The sequence below is a fragment of the Mycosarcoma maydis genome, chromosome 3 (assembly GCF_000328475.2).
Source record: "Mycosarcoma maydis chromosome 3, whole genome shotgun sequence".
Taxonomy (NCBI): domain Eukaryota; kingdom Fungi; phylum Basidiomycota; class Ustilaginomycetes; order Ustilaginales; genus Mycosarcoma; species Mycosarcoma maydis.
In genome coordinates, this window is record NC_026480.1 from 173744 (window position 1) to 194774 (window position 21031).

The following is a 21031-nucleotide window of genomic DNA, read 5'->3' on the forward strand; positions in this document are numbered from 1 at the left end:
GATTCACTTCACCACCAGTACCTGACCAACTACCCCACCGTCATGTTCTCCACCGGTCCCATGTTTGTTTCGGCGTCGTATGGCTTGTACGTCGACGTTCACGGTCCGGCGTACCCTAGCACGCCCAAGCAACCCGAGGCGGGCTTCAAAGGCGTTCGCGTCCTGCCCAAGAGTCTGTACGGCAAAAACGTCAAGCCGGCCGATGCCCCCGACGCGTTCTTCTCGCACTTCTACGGCTCCAGCTGGCACGCCAACGATGCGGGCTTCCTCATCTTTTTGCGCAAGTACGGCAGATTGCTCATCTTGGTCGGTGTCGGCGTGGTGCTGTATGGACTCTTGCGCACGCTGCTGCCCACGTTGCTGTGGAGATTGGGAGGCTACAAGGGTAGCTTTGGACGCGCCTCGAGACGCTCGGCTCGCGAACCGGGGCGATGGATCAGTCTTGCGATCGGCACTTCACAATCGGTTTCGAGACGTCGGTCGAAACGTCGTTCGATATCTACGGCTGATCACGACGAGAGCGTGGCGCTGCACGCCATGGCGCACCACGAGACGGTGGCGAGCACTTCGGCGGCGAATCCGGGCCGACTGTCGATGCCTGCGCCGCGGCCGACGCGGCTGAGCCTGCCGCTCTTCCAACTGCAAGACTCGGAGCCGATGAATGATGCACCACCGCAGTCGGTGCTGGCATGGATGGGGCAGACGCTCTCGCGCCCGTCGTCGCGCAACGATAGCATGCGCGAGTTGCAGGCGAATGCGCGTACCGATAGTCCGAGCAAGAAGAAGGGCATCCTCTACCTGCCTGCCTACTTTGTACGTGGCGACGATGCGTCGAGTTCCGGGAGCCAGCAATTGAGTCCGAGCAGCAGTGCGAGCTCGCAACAGCTACAGTCGAATGCGGTTGCGCCCAACTCGGCGGCGTCGCCAACGCACAGTCTGGGCCAGTGGGCATCGTCATTGTTACCCGCGAATTGGCGCGGTCCTAGTCCTGCGCCTAGTCACGCTTCTAGGCGGTCGAGGATGAGTCAGGATGTCGATGTTGAGAGCCTGGGGTCCAATGCTGATGCTGATGCTGACGACGACGACCATGATAACTGGACCTCCCAGTGTGCGTCCGAACAGGACCCGTTAATCCATCCGTCTCTCTTCAGTCGCGCTTCGTTGGACGCTCGTTCCGAGGACCCCGCTTCTCACTATGCGCCTCCACCGTACGTGCATGCACAAGCGGCGTGCGTGTCCGCAGAAAAGCCGCGACCATAGCCGTGTCTTTTATGTGCAACAACAGTCACAGGTTCACGTTTGGACACGTTTCCGCATGTCATGTCTCGTCTGTGCCACGCTCGTTTACGCTCGTCGTATCGGTCTTGGCGTTTTCACGTTGGATTGTGCATGAGAGATTCGAGATGTATCGCGCAGAGAGCGTGTTGATGGAATACTAGTCATGGAGCACGTAACATTGGGACGTAGGCGATCTAGGTTACACGTGTTCGGAGGGGGGGGGATGCGTAAGATGCTGCATGATCACTTCGTACGTCAAGATGGTGAGTGCCGAGCTGGGGACCGTTCTGACCAGGTTGACAGCCATGCCTTTGTAAAAGCCGCGAAGCCCCTCTTGGTGCGCGATGGTGCGACAAGCCTGCAAGACACCTGTATACCTCGACCCTGCACGTGCCAACGCTGTATCATCCGCTACCGCCTGCGATCTCGTCGGAACCGACGCCGCCATCCGCACGTGCTTGGTCTCGGCCATCGCGCTACCCACCGACTTGATGCGCGGCTGCATCTGCAATCTCGTCCGCAACACTTCGTGCGGATAGGTAGTCACACTCGCTATCATCTTAGCTGTGCTACTGCACAACAGGATCGTACTCGCCTCCAACTCTGCGTCATCCGCATCACGCTTACTGCCCCTAGCAATCGCCTTGAAGCTCTCGTACAACGGGAACTGAACCGCAACGTGACTCACACCGAACAGACTCGGCAGCAACCCCTTGTAGAAGCCGCGCAATCCTTCGCTCTTGTAGATCTGCACAAATGCATCCCCCGTGTGTCGGTACGGCTTGACGCCCGTGTCCTTGGCCGACTGAAGCATGAAGCGTGTCTTGACCACCCACAACGGAGACGTGCACACCGTCGATGCTGCACCGGCCGTCATGGCCGACAGGATGTGGTTCAGGAAATCCTTGGACGCCGTCAGCTCGTTCTGCGCCAGCGACGACTTGCACTTGTCGTACACGCTAAAGTAGATCGCCCAGGTGGGCAAGTATCCGAAGATGGTCGGGCCCAGTCCGCGATAGAAGCCACGAACTCCGTCGTCGCGCCAGATCTTGCGCAGTGTGCCACGCAGTCCCAGATACCGTGGTGGATCAGCGCTATGTATTCGATGTGTTGTTGTGCATACCGACTGTGCATCGGCGATGGGTTGTCGTCGACCCTCTTGCGCCTGCAGCCGCGTCTTGACAACATCCAGCGGACAAGTGACCACCGACGACACCAGGCCCGCACATGCGCCCGCTATCGCTGACGCATGCAGCATCGTGGACCGTTCGTACGTAACCAAGCGGATCTATTTAGTGCCAGTCAGTCGATCCGCGTCGATGCGCAAGCTCGATGTGCGCTCCAAGCACACCCTGGTAGCCAGGTGTGTGCAGAATCGACCTGTGTTCGCTTGCGTTTCGCGTGATAGCCGCCGTCGAATGCTCGACTATGCCCACTGCGCGCGCCTGCGTCCGCGTCGGCGTTGTCGCCGCTGTCGAGTGTCGTGCCAGAGCGGTGGTGTGTTGAGACTTTATTTACGCCACCATCAGTCCTGAACTGGTCCAAAGTCCGCAGAGCTCAATAGCGAATGCTGCTGCTCGCTCCGCAACGCGCCAAGTAGCACCAACCCAGGTGATCCAGCGCTCGTCCGCCTGCTGGCCCGAGAAGGTGTGATCGAGATCTCCTACGACCACGCTGAGCTACACAGCTCGCGAACCACAGCAAAAGCTGAGCCTAGTGGCTGTGTGCTTTTTCGCAAAGCAGAGGAGCTCTGGTCGAAAAGTTGATGCTAATCAGCCGAGCGATCGATGCTTTCTCAGCGTACAGCTATGCCGACCGTCGTCAGAGTCGTTATTCGAGGGCGTGACAGACAGAGCGATCTCGTCGAGCCGGTAACGTATGCTTGCTCTGGCCCCGCTTTGTCTACCGATGTGGAGGCTATGCGATGGTGTGTAGAGGGACGTAGAGCAGAGATGGTTGTCACAATGATGAGATATGTGCAAGCGATAAGTCGAAATTCAGTGGAGGTCACTGTCCCCCTCGCTCTCACACGGATGGCCGCGTGCTGCTGCTGCCGCATTATGCACGATCAGAGCACAGACTTCAGTCACAGCGGCACAGCTGAGCTCTTTTCAATCGTGAACCTTCGTGATTCACGATTCACGATTGCGGATTGCATTCACGAATCGTGAATCACGAATAATCACGAATCACGAATCTCAAATTCCGGCGCTATCACACCGATCGTGAAGACGCGACTCACGACTGTGTAATTTTGTTGCAAATTCGTGATTGTTTGATCGACAACTCATGCATCTGTTCACAGTTCGTTTGGCACCCGTGGCACAGTTGAAGATACAATGGTCGACCAAGACCATTTCGGCATAGTCCCTGCGCGATCAAACGGAAATTGCGTGCGATTACCCAGGGTTACTCAACCGAAATTAACCGGGGTTACTCAACCGAAATTAACCGGGGTTACTCAACTAAATGTGAGCAGAGATGAGATAGCCCTCGCCTACTCTGCAAGAGCCTACCACCGAAAGGCACACAAGCCACGTCCCGCACAGAGCGAAGACGGGAAGGAAAAGAGGAGATGGATGTCCCGAGTCGCAGGACGAGCAGTTTCATAAAGACATAAATATGCTCACTTTGTATGTAGTCTCGAGTCCAGAAAATCTAAGCGATCTTTTCACCATTTTCTTCCCTTCATCAAAACTGCCGAGAACCATCACGGGTTTTTCCCCCCTAATTAGTTCTCAAGTGATTAAGAGTCTGAATTCTCTGCGACAGAGTCCACATCAAGAATTCCAAAAAATGGTTAACACGCGCAGCCGCCACGGGCGCTCACCAAGCTTGGACGATCTCGAATACGAACCAAGCGCTGAAAGCAACACCGAGCAGCAAACGCGTGAGTACGAACTCCCCGGAAGAACTCCGGGGGTGGACGACAACAACGACGAAACCGACACGGACGATGCCGACAACATCGGCAAGGGCCGTACAGTGGTCTTCGAGACCGCCGCTGAAACCAGCGGTGAAGACGAACGCCGCGAGGTCGAACCCGTCGTCTCATACCCAAGTATGAGGGAGGTCGCCAAACGAATGGTGGCCATTCCGAAACTGACTGTGCGAAACTACCACAATTGGCGCATCATGCTCCTCAACACCATGCGCCTCATCCCGAAAGCCTCGGGCTACATTAACGGAACGATCAAGCCTTCCTCCAAGAAATTCAACCGAGAATTCGACAATTGCCTGGTATCTGGTATCCAGCAGACTTTCGCCTTGGATGGGGAGCACAACGTGAACTGGGTACTGCTTGAACTAAGCACTAAACACCGCGGCTCGTATCGACTCCTCCAGAAGATCGAAGAAAAGCTCTCAAGCCCCCGCGAACGCGCCATGCGCAAAGTGGCACTCATCGGACAGGTCACACAATGTCAAGATGTACCACAATGACGTCCGCAAGCTTTGCATAGAGCTACGCTCCATCCGTTCAGAAAGCGTCATCATTGGCAAACCCGCAAGTGATGAATCACTGTACGGGGCGTTGCTACGAGAATGCTTCAAGCACCCACTTTACAAGGAAGTCTGCGCCTCCGACCAATCGCTCACATTCGAGAACCTCGCAGACTTGCTCTGCATCCATCAGACCAAATACGAGTCATTGGGCACCGCCATCCAGCCTGGAAATGCCCAGGCCAGGGTCGCCGAGGTCGACGAAACCCCGGCACAGGCTCACAACGCTGAGGCCAAGCCCTGCAAGCAGAGCCCAGAGGAAGAGACAACAGACCTGCCTACGATGCGAGCAACGCGGTCATTCGCGACAACAGTGTAAAGCCACTGTCATCCTCCCGCCCCCCAGCGAATATCGCAAACGCGTGTTCACAGCGGGGAGCCAGGTCTTGAAGGCTCCACTTATTGGGGACGCACAGGTTCAGACGGAGGCTACTGACGAAGGTGCACGAGTGACACTAGACCGCGAAGGAGGCCAGATCTATTTGGCCGATGGCATACCACTGAGGATGGTCAAGAACCGCAAACGCCGGCTGTTCGAATTCCAAGGGGAAACCTGGAAAGAACATGCCCTGGTAGCGTCCCCGGACCTCTTCATGGGAGTCGAGGAAAATTTTGCAAGCGCAGAAAGAAAACCAAAGCTCACAGCAACGGAGCTGTGGCATGAAAGACTCGGCCACCCGGGTCGCGACAAGACGAGGAAACTCCTGCAGCTCCTCAAGAACGAACGAGACATCAAGTTAGATGCCGAGACCCCGACTAACTGCGCCGGGTGCATCCAGGCAAAGTCCACGAAGGCACGCCATGGCGCCGGCAGCGGGGAACGCGCCGATGCCCCCTTGGATCTTGTCCACATCGACTTGATTATCGATTCTTCTCGGGAAACCGAGTTCACTTGCACGTTGGTCGCCGTGGATGACTACAGCAAGTATGTGTACGTCCAGCCGTTAGTTAGTAAGGCGGACGCGTTCCTCGAGCTACAGCGCATGGTCTCCTTCCTGGAACTCCAGACAGGCAGACAACTCAAGGCACTCAGGTCCGATCAGGGCTCTGAATGGACAAAAGCTGAGGCCCGCATCTGGGCCAGGGACAAGGGCATTCTCTGGCAAATGACGGTTAGCTACGACTCAAAGCAAAACGGCCGCGTCGAGCGGATGAATCGTTCACTCCAGGAGAAGATGCGAGCCCTCCTCATCCAGAGAAAACTCCCGGCTCGATTCTGGCCATATGCCCTTCGGACCGCGGCGTTCCTGATCAACCTTACTCCAAACGTCGATGACAAAATCCCTTACGCGCAGATCTTCAGCAAGACGCCTACTCGTTTCATCAGGTTACTTCGCGTTTTTGGCTGCCTCGCCTGGGTAAACATCCCCAAGGCAAAGAGGAATCGCCAAAAGATTGACGAGCGCTCCGTACCTGCGATTTTCATCGGGTACAGTTTGGAACGCAAGGGTTGGCTATTCTATAGCCCGAACTATTCCCCAAACATCTTTTGGAGCAACTCGGCCAAATTCATGGAAGTCCAATCTTGGGCCGAACGCACAGCATGGCGACCGATCGATATAAGTCCACCCCACGCGCCCACCCACGAGGAAGACGTGCCCGACTTTGGATACACCGAAATCGACCAATTCGATGAGACGGCCAACGCGCCTATCGACGACTTTGTTGATATCGATGCCATCCCTGACGATGCGGACGGCATGTTGCCCCCACCGGAGACGACTCAGGAGGCAGCGCCGGTATCTTCCGATGGCGCCCAGGCGTCGCGGGAAGTAACGCCGGTGTCCTCCGTTGGCGCCACTGACGGCACCGACACTCGCGACGTCCTGCAGCCTGCCGGACCGTCGGTCGATCTCCCGTTCCGAGACAACGAAGCCATTCTCAGCGAAAAGTACGCAGCTATTCAGAATTCGAAAAATGAATGGGGCCACATGATCAACTTCTTCGCACCTCAGTTAACGGAGTCCATTCAGGATGGTTTTCCTGAGCGTCCAACTGACGCCCAACCGGACGACGCAGACCCTGAGACCTGGCCTCGCCACCTTCGCCGCGCGCCGCTTTCAGTCAACCTCCGCACGGGCCATGCTCTGGCAATCACCACTTCGCCAGCTGTCAATCTATCCCCCACGCTAAACCAAGCGAAGAGAGGCGAAGACTGGCCCCTCTGGCAAGAAGCCATGCGCAGCGAAATTGGCGGCCTCGAGGCAAATGACACTTGGATTGTTGCTGACCTTCCCCCAGGGCAAAACCTTGTCGACTCAAAATGGGTCCTCAAGATCAAGACCGACGCAAACCGGGTACCGACTCGCTACAAAGCACGACTCGTCGCCCGCGGCTTCACCCAACGCGAAGGCGTTGACTTCGACGAGATTTTCGCCCCAGTGGCGCCGCTCGAGGCGATCCGTGGCATTCTGGCCGTTGCTACTGTTTTCGATTGGGAGGTGGACGGTATCGACGTCGTACAAGCGTACCTTAACTCTACCCTCCATCACGACGTCTACATGAAGCCACCGGCCGGAGTCAACGTCCCCCCGGGCCAAGTCTTAAGACTGGTCAAAGGCCTATACGGACTGAAACAGTCGGGCCGAGAATGGAACCTAGTCCTCGATGCCCACCTCCGCAAGATCGGTTTTCACGCCGTGCCGAGTGCACCTTGTTTCTACTCGCGCGGCGAGGGGGGCAGCAGAACGATCTTGACATGCTATGTCGATGACATCCTCATCACATCTCCCAGCAGAGCCGAAGTTGACCGAACAAAGGCAGAGATTGCTGAAAAATGGAACATAGAGGACAACGGCCCAGTCAAGGAATTCCTCGGGATCAAGATCGACCGTGACCGCAAAAATCGACACTTATCCCTTGACCAGTCGGCTTACATCAAGGAGATGGCCAATAACTGGTTGGCCAACGACGTACGCAAAACAGCAAAGAGTCCTTTCGCAAAGTACTTTGAGGTCGGACCAGACATGGCCTGCGACGCGAAACAGGCGAAGAAGTACCAAGAGCTCGTTGGGCAACTACTTTGGATCTCAAACACAGTCCGACCAGACGTCGCCTTCGCCGTCGGAACACTGGCGAGGTATATGTCCGACCCGATCGAACCCGCCTGGCTCGCAGCACTTCAAGTAGTTCGATACCTCAACTTCACAGCGGATTATCGGCTCATCCTTGGACCATATCGAAACATGGAACAACCCGTGGTCACACATACTGATGCGAACTGGGCATCCGACCGGAACACTCAACGTCGAAGCACTTCGGGGTTCAATGACATTCATTTATGGATGCCCAGTCAGCTGGAAATCCCACGTCCAAAAAATGCGTCGCCTTGTCGGCAGTCGAAGCCGAGCTCGTAGCTGCCTCCGAAGCAGCAAGAGAGAACATGTTCTTTGCCCACCTACTTCGGGACTTGCGGTTGTGGTGAGGTCAAACCACTCCTCCCTCACCGATAGTCTGGGCTGCTGCCTAAGTAAGTAAGGATCCCGCCAAACACTGGAAACTCAAGCACATCGACACCCGATACTTCTTTGTTCGAAACGCTGTTCAAGACGGTGACATTGCTATCGAGCACATTGGGACGGCAGAAAACGCGGCCGACATTCTCACCAAACCGTTCCAACCCGAACCCCTCCGCAAGGCTGTTAACAGGCTAGGATTGGTACGACCATTGAGGGGGGGAGTTGAAGATACAATGGTCGACCAAGACCATTTCGGCATAGTCCCTGCGCGATCAAACGGAAATTGCGTGCGATTACCCAGGGTTACTCAACCGAAATTAACCGGGGTTACTCAACCGAAATTAACCGGGGTTACTCAACTAAATGTGAGCAGAGATGAGATAGCCCTCGCCTACTCTGCAAGAGCCTACCACCGAAAGGCACACAAGCCACGTCCCGCACAGAGCGAAGACGGGAAGGAAAGAGGAGATGGATGTCCCGAGTCGCAGGACGAGCAGTTCATAAAGACATAAATATGCTCACTTTGTATGTAGTCTCGAGTCCAGAAAATCTAAGCGATCTTTTCACCATTTTCTTCCCTTCATCAAAACTGCCGAGAACCATCACGGGTTTTTCCCCCTAATTATTCTCAAGTGGCACACGCACACGCAAGTCTTCACGGTTCGTGCTTGTTTCAGGGCAGTGTAGCACCAGAATCCCGAATCACCTTGGCAAGGCCAAGCAGAGCTCCTCATCCTGCAGACGCTTGCCGACCACCTGAAGATTGATCGGCATCCCCTTCCATTCCACTCCTCTGGATCGTATCGATCCCAGTAGGCTTGATCCACGTTTCCTGGCAGAGCTGTGTACGGCTCGTCTAGCGCCACCTTCGGGTCCTTGTCGGGATCCACAAAGCCGACCGGGAAAACAACACACGGGCGATCGAGAAGATTCCACTGAGTCGTATAGCTGACATGATCGTTCAGATCATGCTTGCAACTGGCCCAGTTACTAACTGAAGCAATGATACCGTCCACGGGACGACCCGTGCCCGTCTGATCCCTTGCCAGTGGTCTAGATATTCCTTTCGGTACTTGCTCTTCTCTTGGTTGAGCTGCCAAGATTCGTAGACGGAAAAGTGTGCATGTTGCTTGCCGTCTGCCATAAGGTTGTACATGACCGGCTCGCCTCCCTCGTCGCAGCTGCGCTTGATATCTTGTCCTCCGTCCGCACTGCAGATGCGGCCGATGATACCGTAGCATCGCAGATGGTCGTGGGCGACCCAGTCGATCACCTTGTGACCAGCGGCGACGAGCTTCTCCTTGACCTCGCGCAGCGCTCGCGTTATGGGCGGGTGCGGATGCACGATCTGATCATCCCACTCTATAGCAAAGCACAGTTGCGTTTGGGCTTGCGTGAAACTCTCGGTGGGCTCTGCACTTGCTGCCTTGAGCTGTAAGTTCTTGAGTGCATAAGCCTCTTCGTTGAACGGCATGCTCACCAGAATTGGATCCAGCTCCCATGGTCTCTCGGCAAGCACAGCTCGCATGAAAGTGACGACGTCTTCCAACGAATGTGTGAGTGGCCCGATAACCGACGAGACGCTCTCCTAACCGAGCAAGCTGTTGGCTGCCCCTTCGTAAGGAATTCAATGCATCGATGGCCGCATTCCCCAGAGCCCATTGAAGGCGACTGGAACGCGAACGGAGCCACCAATGTCGGTCCCAAGACCGAGCGCGCTTCCATCGAGTCTCACGAGCGCACCTTCGCCCCCCGAGCTACCACCCGCGGTGAAGCTTCGGTTGAAAGGGTTCACCGTGCGTCCCATAAATATGATTGTGCGTTTCGCATCGCATCAGACTCTGCGGAACCGATCTTCGCACGTACAGCACACTACCAGCTTTGAGCAGTACATCAGTGATGACGCCATTTTTCATGGCGACATTGTCTGTCCACGCTACATAGCCCATCGTGGCAACGGTGTCCTTGATGAGCAACTGATCCTTGAGCGACACAGGCAGGCCGTGCAGCAGACCCTTCGTTTTGGCGTGCTTGGCAAGGTACTCGTCGCATTCCTTGGCCCTAGCCAGCGCCATTTCGGGGAAAAAGTCGATAGCACAGTTGATTAGCTGATGAGCAAGCACTGCTCGTCGCAAAAAGGCCTCCGTGCATCGCACTGACGAGAGCTTGCCCGTCGCTAGCAGAGACAAGAGCTTGTCAATCGGCGTTTCCGTGATGGCAACGTCTTCGAGCGAGAGCACCTTGGAGGGCACTGACCTCACGTTGTCCGCAGCAAAGATTGTCGTAGGCTCCGGACGGTGTGGCTCCGTCTTGGAGTAAGCCAAAGGCAGAGGCTCTTCTGGCAGAGCGCGAACTCCGGCAGCCTTGAGATCCACAAGCAAGCCCAGAGGAATCGCAGCATCTCGCTTGGCACGGTGAGCCTGCGCTTTGGCGATCCAGTCTGTCATGATATGCGTCTGCTCGGAAACTTGGACAATGATGGTAGCTCGTCAAGTTTGTAGGGAACGCTCAGACCAACGTAGGAAGGGCGAGGGTGCAGCAAGACCATACAAGTAAGATATGCTATCGCGGCTATGCATCGTTCGTTTTAATCAGCTGGTCCGAGCACACAGACGAGCAACATCCGGATCTGAATCGGCAAGCGCGTTGTCTTGCCCTTTGTCACACAGACGGCTCTCAGTGATCTCTCTGTGTCCAGCATTCGTGATTGCGCGAGTTCCCGCTGTCAGCTCCAGAAGCGGTGAAAGCTGCATTCCTGCTAGCCGAGCTTGATTGTACACCTAATCTCCGTTCTTGTCCTTCGAGCGTTCGAGTGAATGTGACACTTGGTCTCAGCAGAGATGCTGCTCACGTGTGCGCTTCTACCAGTCTCGAAGTGCTCAAGTCATTTTGCGCGCAGTCCACGTGCTGCCGCTTGATTCGTCAAAGCCCGCCAAGCCAAATCGAGTGAGAGGCGTCAAGTTATGGTCGCGCGCCATTCACGATTGCTGAGTTATGACGACAGCCGCGATGTGAGGGACGTGCGTATCTCGACAGCGGTTGATTACTCCTGTGCAGTAATTCAGGACGCGCTTTACGCGGCCATCCACGATTTCTGGCGAACAAGTTAACTCGCTGAATTTTGCATGCTCCTCCCAAGCAGATAGTCTTGAGTCTCGACAATCGATGTTCACCTTATCTCTCGTGTCTCTCCCGCACGCAATGCGTTGCAACGGCAGTCACGATTTAGCCTGCGCCTTGAGACGCATGATATGACCAGCAGACCAAGCGCGACATGTTTCCGCCCACGAGCTCGATGACTTGCGACGCCTCTGAACTCTACCTGATGAAGTTGTCCAGCCATTTCATTCTGCTACCAGCGCCCAAGTGGGCTCAACGGAACGTTGAATGACGAACCTCTCTCAGCGACCACACTTGGTCTCAGGTTGGGTGGACAAGTTTCATGTGGCGCCGCACGCCCACAGGTCGTACATGTGTCAAAAAGCGCCATTGCCCGATGCAACGTACAGCTGAGACCCATACAATATACTGAACACGATCAAGTGCAGAAAGCACGGTGCAATAACGTGTTGAGATTCCGACTGAAATGCGTACAATGTAGATCAGTGTGGCGATAAGATCATAGTGAGCTTCTGATGGCTCAGAGTTGTCCGGTTGGATGCATTGCATTGTTCGGTCCGATGGAGCTGCGCATGCCAAGCATGGTTGGAAAAAGCGAATGTGCAAAGTCATTCAGTGGAGCTAACTTAGGTAGGCGATTTGCGCGACGTGCGCTGCGCGTGCAGGAAGTGGCGTCTAGTACACGAAAGGAATGAAAGCGTACTTGACAATCGTGCAGTACTTGTCCCAGTCCTTGCCGTACTTCTTACTGCACCTCTCAAAGTCTCTTCCGCACCTGTGTGTGAGTACAGCAAGGAAGAAGACCGAGTAGTAGTAAGGAATAATGGAGCGCGTACCGGCAATGGCGCCCCATAGGAAAGCCTGAGTCCAGTCAGCCGTGTAGTTAGGTTCGCGGAGGAACTGCCACCAGCCATCGATGAGCAACGCATTTCCGTGCTCGGTTTGCAGGTAGCGAGGGTCCTTGAGCGTCGACCAAGGCCATTGCGGGAAGGTCCATCGGTACTTGAACGTGCCCTGCAGCTGCATGCGGAAGCGCGACTTTTGAGCCATGGACGAGTCGAAGACATAGTGGGCGAAGAGGAGGAGCGAAAACATAAAGACGTATGTTGGCGTGCTGAATTTGTAGTACGAAGGCGGGTGAGCAGCCATGTAAACGATGCTGTAGCAGTAGGTGAACGGAACACCGGCAAAGTTCCAAAAGATGACCATGAAGCCCCATTTCTCATGAAACATGTCCCAGGTCTGCGGGATGCACTCCTCGCCCTTACCGCAGGCGTTGATGTAGAGACCCGTTGCGAGAACCATGAAGGCCATGTTGGGCGTCACGTAGCCGTACACCTCATACTGCTTGCACGCGCCACTGACGCTGATGAGGAAAAGCAAGACCCACGGAATGCGAACCTCGGCCCACATCTTGAGATCGACCGAGCCGATTCGAGGGTTGAGCGCAGCGCCCATGAAAAAATCGTATGCAAAGTTGCCCGACATGCGGTGGGTGGTGTTGGTGAAAACGGCGTGGTAGTAGGTAGCGGCTGAGACGGCGTAGCCGGCAATCATGGAGACGGTCATGTATTCACCAAAGTGCTCGATAATGGTGGTGAGACGGTAGAGACCCGTGGTGTGGAGCACAGCACAGGTGATAAGGGTGACGTAGAACGACGAGAGCGCATTACACTTGTACATGAGCGTCTTATAACCGAGCGAGGGGACAGGCAAGCCTTCCTGCATGTAGCCGGGCATGACGACGGCCAAGAAGAACTGGAAGAGCATGAGGCCACCGTAGCCAGCGAAAGCGCGCTTAGTAGGGAAGGCGTCGTCGCGGACGTGGGCACCCATACGTTGGAGGAAAGGCCAAATGTCATTGAGCGAGTTAGGCAGCACAAGTTTGCCGTCGTAGAACCAGAGACAGATCCAGAGGTAGTACATGAGCAGCGGGAAGAGCGTCATCATGGCAGTGACACCCCAGGGACCGCCAAACTCCCAGTCCGAATGTTCGTCGAGCTTCCTGTCGGTCTCGCGACCCTGTTCCGAGATGACAATACCGGGAGAGTACTTGACGATGGTCTGCTGCTTGCCTCCGCCCAAGATCTGATCATCGTTGAGATCGACGTGAAGATAGGAATGGTTTGGCCTGTAGTTTTTCTTCTCCTCGAAATCCTCTTCGTCCTGAACAGCAGCACGCTTTTGAGCGTCGGTGGGAGCTTTGCTCTTGCCATTCGGAGTGGCAGCGGCCGCCTTTGCGGCGGCGCTCCTAGTGCGAAGGCCAGCTGAATCGGCCATAGTCGAGTCTGCGAGGACAGCAAAGGTGGCTGGAAGTTGACGAGAAAGCCAAGAAGAAAACAAGATCAACCCAAACCAAAATTACGAATTACGAATGACAATCAAAATGAAAAACGGCGTTCGTTGCAAGAGCGCGTCCAAAATGAGCTGATTTTTCGAGATACCAACACCCAAAAGTCACGAGTGCACCTACGTGCAAGGAAAACAACAGCGGGTACACGGCACACAGCACTGTGCACTGTGCACTGGGCACTGGACACTGGGCAAGAGGTTGCTGCAGGAAGAAAGAACAGAGAATGCGACTCAAGACCAAGCTTTCGCTTTCGCTTCCGCTTTCTCTCTCTCTCCCCTATAAGTAGAACTCGATGATCTCAACCAAGTCACGTGCGGACCTATCACACACACAATGAATCTGCCTTCCGAGGCTGTCTGCTGTTGACGTTGTGGAATAGCACTCTATTAAGGCAACCGGGCCAACACGTATTAAGTTAAGCAAAGATAGGAAGAAGGGCCTCGGATGATCCGTAAAGCCGAGCAGAGCTCAAGCTAGCACGTGTCGTCGAGATGAGATAGATGAGATCGGGATAGATCGTCTCAAATCGGAGCTGCACCCGATTGTGCATGCATCGAATCAGACAGGGTTCCTTGGGTCGATCCGAGAAAAGCCAAGCCTCTCGCGACATTCAAGGCATGTGCCTACTCTTCTTGGCAGGAATGAACGGCAGCCCCCTTTTGTTCTCACCCGCCCCGCATTCAACAGCAGGAGCTTGTAGAACAGGCACGAGGGGACTGCTTGGCATGCATCTCCCTTGAAACCTTCCGTATCGAGTAGTCGCACGCCTTTGCCTTAGGCATGTGCCGATAAATAATTGCCCACTCGCCAAGTGAAAAAGGGTGAGGCAGTGCTGTGCCGCAAGATTCGACCGCCATCACAACGAACGCCTGCACACTGTGGCTGTAATCCCACCTCCTTCTGCTTGCAGTCACGCGTCTATCTCGATTCGCCTCCACTCGTTCGCGCATCAAAACGCGCTTGCCGGAACTCTCGATCCGCACACAGCAAAACAAAACAAAACAAAACAAAAAGAGAGAGGCAGTTGGCCAGCGTCACGGCCAAGATCCGATGCCTAGAACGCCTTGAATTTTCAACATGGCTTCGATTTTCTGTTCTCGGCATCTAACTGAATCACGATGATCTTTCTGTTTTCTGGCATCGCGGCTGGTCAATTGCAACCATAGTCGTATCTTGACCCACTCACCTTTGATATCCTCGTCAACGTGCGAGATGGGAGGGACAAAGGGATGACGTGGGATGCCAAACAAGTGACATGTGATTAGAAAGTAGGGTGCGCAAGAAATGGAGGCGTACCTGCGTTGTCAGACAGCCTCATGAATCGGCACAGTGCAACAGCGACGTCGATCGCGCATGATGCAATAAATGGAGAGAAGCTCAGTCGGGCAAGAGGACAAGCTTCGGTGGCTTTCTCCTTGTTTGGCGCTGCCCTTTACTGTAACTATACATTACACCCATCTTGCCCTCTTGCTTGCATTCGTGATTGCTTGTGCGGTGGCAACTGCTGCTGCTGCTCTTGCTTCTGTCGCTGCTATCGCTGCCGTTTCTCGGCCCAGGCGTTGGTCTGTGTTGCCTCGCCTTGCGGTGCTTCGCCTTGGCGCAATCCTCCGGCTCTGCCGCCGGTCACAGAAGACCAAAGTGCGCGACTCGCTCTCCGCGTCATCCCCACCTACCTCTCGTCCCGCTTCCGATCTCTTACGGCATTCCAGCCTGTGAGGCTTACACTCGGCCCGAGCGCTTTCACCACAGCAAATTGCCTCGTGGTCGCCATTGCGGTGCTTCCACACTAAAAAAGGCTTGCATTGCACCTGCTTGCTCTCGAGCCTCCCTCCCCTCACTGGCCTTGGCTGGCATCCAGCTCAAGCAATCGACATCATTTTCAATCTCTATCAGCAGCAAGTGCGCAACATCGCCTCCTGCAACACCACCACCATCACTACCATCACTACCACCTCTTGCAGCCAGTCACGAAACTGTCACGCGCTTCTTCATACAGAACCCCAACCCCTGGACTGCAACTCTTGCGTACGCTATCTCTTTCTTTCCTTTGGCGGCCGCACGACACCTTTGCACTGCCTATCCAGCCACAACGCCACGTCGATGCCCGTCGCAGCTGTAGGCTTGCTGGTCGCGCTGTCCGTCGAGAGCTTCAAAGCCTCCTCGCGCTTCTTCAACAAACGCAAGTCAAAGAAACACGGCTACGCCTCGTTGCGCACCGACGCCTTGGGCAGACCCATCTCGGAAGACGGCAAGATCCTCTCCAAGAACGAAGCCAGAGCGCTCGCAGCACATCATAAGGAGATCGAGCGCATCCGCACTGCCGAACGTGAATGGCGTGCCAAAGGCGAACGTCTCCCTGCTTACTCCGAAACCGACAACGCGGCCATTATCGAGTCCCTACGTCGTCCCAGCACAGCGCCTGCTTCAGGTCGAAGCTCGACATCTGTCTTTAGAGAACCCAGCACAACGCCTTTGTCATCTACATTGGCAGTCGTTGCGCTACCAGACGCCGTAGCCGCTGCAACAAGCATCGAAACATCAGCGCCAAGTAGACCAAGAGCCTTGAGCACAGCCTCGACGCCACTCGTCAGCAATTCACGATCACAGAGAGAGGCGAGAAACGATGACCTTGCGGTTTCCACCTTCCAAGCTCTCGACAATGGTGCCTTTGCCATTCGTAGACGCACACGTACGCTCGTGCTACCCTCCATACCTAGCACCAACGAAACGTCCGAGATCCAAGATATTTTTCAGCACGATGGAATGGATTGGAGAAGGGCTACCTGGGAAGCCCCCCCTCTTTATGATCGTGTCTAATCTCCCCTCGCCCTGCGCGCCTCTTTACGACCTCTCACGTTAAAATCTTTGGCGTCCATCGCCGCTCAGCCGTCTTGATAACTAAGTGTTTGCTCGTATGTCGACTTGCTTCTCTCGCATTGTACTTGTAGATGTTTTCTTTTGCTTTTGCTTGTTCTATTGGGCGGGGTTTTCTTTTGTGTCATGTCTTTTCTGTAGGTCAGTAAGTCAGTCTCGGCAACGTTGATCGTTGTTTGCTCTCATCTCTAACGCTCAATCTCGATCTCAGACGCTGGTGAGGTTGGGGTGGCGAACAAAGCTTTTGGAGCGCTGAGATGCGCGTGTTGTGGTGCTGCTGCATCGCTAGTGAAGCCTTGGACGTTGACCTGCGGGAGGCAGTGCTCAGTGGCAGAGTTGCGCTCAGCAGGCTGGAACGCATGAGGCCATCGATCATCTAGCGTGGCCCCAGCGACACCACTCACTGTCAAGTTTCCTATTCGCACTATCACTACACACTGTCGACGTTGGCTTCGTTTGCTGCACACACCTAAATAGGGCACCCTTTTGAAGACCATATATTCTCGCGAATGGTACTGCATTGGAGGGGAAAGGGAGAAGGAGATGTGGATGAGGGACGAAGCCGATCTCGTGCCGAACCTTTTCGACGCGCACGTCGGAATCCCGTTCGGTACAGTGTCGGTGTCGGTCAAAGAAGCGCTTGGTGAGCAGACCTATATCGAGACAGTATGGTGTGCATACAAGTCATGTGATGTTACAGATGGTTCTGTGGGAGGACCATCAAAGAATGCAAATTGCTTTTTGGGGGGTGATGACGAGGTGTACGCTTATGCCTCGGCACGGGCAGCCTTGAGAGCCTTCTCGGTACCGTGCTTGGCGTAACGCTGGTTGCGAACAAACTTGGGGTCGACACCACGCAGCGAAGGGTACTTGTTGGTCTTGGGCTTCTTGATACCGTTACGGTGAGCCTTGCGCACCTGGTTGTGCTGGGACGAGTTCTTTGACTTGGCCCTGTTCGAGGTGACAAGAAAGATGGGATGCAACGATAGAACGAGACGGTGCCGAGGTAATGTCCAAGGGTGAGGTGGTAATTGTAGTAGGGAGTAACAGTCGTAGCAGACGGTGTGGTAAGAGGATCGAGTGTAAAAAGAAGGTGGTACGATCAAGATCGATAGGGTTGCAATGCCGAGAGGATAGAACACAATTGCGAAATATCAAAAAAGTCAGCGTTCCGTCTCTCATCTAGTCGTGGACTTTATCGTCACGACCGCAACACTTCTACCAAACATCGCCAATGTATTCTGAGACGATTCCAGAGTTCGTCTTTAGCTTTTTCAGGCAGGATTTGCGAACCTATCTGGCCAACAGCATGACCAAATAATTGAATTCTGCGCCTGCGTGGCAATGCTGATGAACCTTGCGAATCGAAGCGGACTGGTTGACCAGAATGGTACTGTTACAACTTACATCTTGACGGATAATAATGTGGGGCGAGGTACAGAGACTTGGTGGTGAAAAAGGCGGATCAGCGATGGCGTCGACGTTCTTGGGGCAGCCTACGCACCCTCTGCCACATTCGCGCTGAAAGCATGTGCTCTTCTGACTCGAGTTGAATCCCTCGTCTCCTCAGCAGCTGCAAGCCGAGTTCGAAATTTCTCAGGCTCTGGCGTGCGAAACTCAGTCGTCGCTGCCAAATTCGCGCGGGTTTGATCCAAAAGTGCTGCGGCAATTTCAGCTTTAGCTTGGATAAGAATTGGTAATCGTTATTCGGAACCGAAGACAGGTGGCGCCATGCCGAACGTTCGCAAATGTGAGCCCATGCGATGCAACATCTTTGAGCCATGTCCAACTCCGACCTGACCTGCTGATCCCCCACACTTGGATTTTGCGCGATTCACGATTCACGACTGATGATTGCACAGACCGAGTCGATCGCTTGCACCATCTTGTCTTGCTCGTACTTGCTCTCTACGCTCAGTTTAGCTGCATTAGCAACAGCTCTGCTAGCCGAATGGTTGAAGAGTCATGGGTGCATTTTTACCCTGACATTCACGAATGCTGTTGGCACTCTGTATCCTTTCCGGCGGATTTTGATGCTGCAATCCTCGCTTGCGACGCTTCTTTTCACCCCGCGTTGCTTCTGTTGCTCCTTCGAATGGCTTTGTCGACAAGAGGATCCTCTGCATCAGCAGCTCTTGTGAACTCAAAGGTCGAATAACATCTTCCTTCGGGACGTTCGCCGCTAAGGCACCCGTTTGTGCAGCGTACGACTAGGTCACCTGTCCAGCTGCTTTTCCAGCTTCTTCTGACCAACGACACGAAGCAGAGGCTTCAAAGTGACCGACGTTAGCCCGGCTGATCATCGGTTCGACCTGACACTTCGCCTTTCATCTAAGGGCCTAACCTATTGATTCGACATAGCTCTCAGCTGGCACCCTGATCGACAACGCAGGCTCGAGCACGTAGATATACCTTTGGACCTGGATTGCCCACTTGACACATAAACCGTCACCGGCGAGCTGATAGCAGATATCAAGAGCATAATGAAGTTGGCCACGCTCGTACCCTTTACCACGCTCGCACTAGGCTTCAGCGCCAATGTCGTGATCACCGGTGCTAGTGCCTCTCCCATGCTCTCCATGGATCAGCAAACTTTTTGTGCATACGAAGACATCATCTTGCGAAACGCCGATGGACGAGCGACCGAAGACGCCTATGGAGACCCGGAGTACAAGTGGCCAGTTGTTAACGCATCGCTCGCTCTCGACAGTTTGCCCGATGCGCGACCGGCCGTCTCGTCTCGGCGCTTCCGTTCGCGTCTGGTGGAAGCAGAGATCCGACGTATCACAGCCAAGATCGCGGATCCTGCGGTCAAGCGCATCTTCACCAACGCATACCCGAACAGCCTCGATACCACAGTAGCCTGGACCGATTTGCAGCTCGACAATCCGGACTCTGCTACGGCTTTCCCAAGAGCGTTCATCATCACAGGTGACATCCTCGCCGCGTGGCTGCGTGATTCTTGCAACCAAATCTTCACCTACCTTCCTCTACTCGAGTCACCACCCAACCCGTATCAGGTCGGAGATCGAGACTGGTTGAAGCTGTACAGGCTTGCGCTGGGAGTTCTGTACCAGCAGTCGCAGCAAGTGATCACCTATCCACTCGCCAACTCGTTCGGTCCACCGAAGAGCGCTACGATCACCAACAAGAAAAACGCGGCTGTAGGCGATGGAATGGATGCAGACTGGGTTCAGCCCCCCGTACCGCGCACCAAAGCACATTATCTACCTCAACCACCGCGCAATTATTCCAAAGTCGACGGTACAGACGGTGTCTACCTCTGGGAAACCAAGTGGGAAGTGGATTCGCTCGCGGCGCATCTTCGATTGGCTTCGCTCATCGCCGAGTATTCGAAGCGCACCGATTTCGTGAAAAACAAGCTGTGGCAACGCGGTGTTCGGATGGCGATCGACGCTCTGCGTTCGCAACAACGTGGTTCGGACGAGGAACAGATCGCGTACGCCGCGTCGAACGATACCACAGTGTTGCCTGCCAACCTCACCACGACGGATAGCGAGTGGGCGCACAGATTCGGGACACTCCAGGGTGGCGTGTACAGGTTTCAGCGAATGGACCGATCTGCGACAGAGACCAAGGCGGACAAAGGTTGGGGTGAGCGTGCCAAGCGCAATGGATTAGTGAAAAGCAGCTTTCGGCCATCGGATGATGCGACCGTGTTTCCGCATCTGATTCCTTCGAATGCGCAGCTTGCTGTAGCGCTGGAGAAGCTGGTGCCTTTATTGAAGGATGAGCAAGCGATGAAGGATGTTGCCGAGAACGCCGAGCGGTTTGCATCAGAAATCCGCTCTGCCATCACCCAATACGCGATCCGCCCGAATCATCTTGCTGGCGGTGAGATGTTGGCGTACGAGATCGACGGGTATGGAAGTACGTATTTCATGGACGATGCCAACGTGCCGTCGCTTCTGTCGCTACCGTATCTGGGCTACCTCGACGCCAGTGATGTCGTCTATCAACGTACGCGTGCTTTCGTGCTCTCTGCCTCGACCAACAAATGGGCCTTCCGCGGCGCCCACTTTAGCGGCATAGGTGGCGCGCATGTCGGCACAAACTACGCTTGGCCCATGTCGCGCTTGATGCAGATCCTCACCTCCACCGATCCGCAGGAACAGCTCGACGCTCTCGCCTCGCTCCGCAATACAACCGCAGGTACAGCGCTCATGCATGAAAGTATCAATGTCGACAACTCCACCGACTTCACTAGACCTTGGTTCGGTTGGGCTAACGGCCTGTTTGGTGAAGCTGTTAGGCACATCGAAAACACCAATCCGCACATCCTCGCACATACGTACTAGATAAAGATGGTCAAATCTGTGCGCGCCCAAGCGCGCGCGTTTCTGGATCTCTGCATTCTGTGGGTTCGGCGTTCGCGCGCCACAATGCCATCGAACAAGTCTCGCGTCCCCCCAACGATTCTCATCTG

The 21031-nt window shown here is 54.8% G+C and overlaps 6 protein-coding genes across 6 annotated transcripts in view; 3 read left to right on the forward strand and 3 right to left on the reverse strand.

Moving 5' to 3' along the window:
• The window catches only part of UMAG_15072 (uncharacterized protein), a gene marked incomplete at both ends in the record, with an annotated part of 2079 nt that extends 819 nt beyond the window's left edge, over positions 1 to 1260 (forward strand). Inside the window, one exon of the mRNA XM_011389843.1 lies at positions 10 to 1260. Coding sequence (XP_011388145.1) covers positions 10 to 1260 — 1251 coding nt within the window. The remainder of the gene's footprint in view (positions 1 to 9) is intronic.
• A 217-nt stretch (positions 1261 to 1477) lies between these two features.
• UMAG_01495 (uncharacterized protein) lies at positions 1478 to 2536 on the reverse strand (the record flags this gene model as incomplete). The annotated part of the gene is made up of 1 exon (XM_011389237.1): positions 1478 to 2536. The coding sequence occupies one exon, from the start codon at positions 2534 to 2536 to the stop codon at positions 1478 to 1480; it is 1059 nt and encodes a 352-aa protein (XP_011387539.1).
• A 9496-nt stretch (positions 2537 to 12032) lies between these two features.
• UMAG_01498 (putative sterol C-24 reductase) lies at positions 12033 to 13637 on the reverse strand (the record flags this gene model as incomplete). Its single annotated transcript, XM_011389238.1, has 1 exon — positions 12033 to 13637. The coding sequence occupies one exon, from the start codon at positions 13635 to 13637 to the stop codon at positions 12033 to 12035; it is 1605 nt and encodes a 534-aa protein (XP_011387540.1).
• Positions 13638 to 15810: 2173 nt separating this feature from the next.
• UMAG_01499 (uncharacterized protein) lies at positions 15811 to 16527 on the forward strand (the record flags this gene model as incomplete). The annotated part of the gene is made up of 1 exon (XM_011389239.1): positions 15811 to 16527. The coding sequence occupies one exon, from the start codon at positions 15811 to 15813 to the stop codon at positions 16525 to 16527; it is 717 nt and encodes a 238-aa protein (XP_011387541.1).
• Positions 16528 to 17351: 824 nt separating this feature from the next.
• Positions 17352 to 17993, reverse strand: UMAG_11880 (60S ribosomal protein eL29; the record flags this gene model as incomplete). The annotated part of the gene is made up of 2 exons (XM_011389798.1): positions 17352 to 17535; positions 17992 to 17993. Coding segments are annotated over 2 exons (186 nt in total).
• Positions 17994 to 19067: 1074 nt separating this feature from the next.
• On the forward strand, positions 19068 to 20903 carry UMAG_01501 (uncharacterized protein; the record flags this gene model as incomplete). Its single annotated transcript, XM_011389240.1, has 1 exon — positions 19068 to 20903. The coding sequence occupies one exon, from the start codon at positions 19068 to 19070 to the stop codon at positions 20901 to 20903; it is 1836 nt and encodes a 611-aa protein (XP_011387542.1).
• Positions 20904 to 21031: the final 128 nt, after the last annotated feature.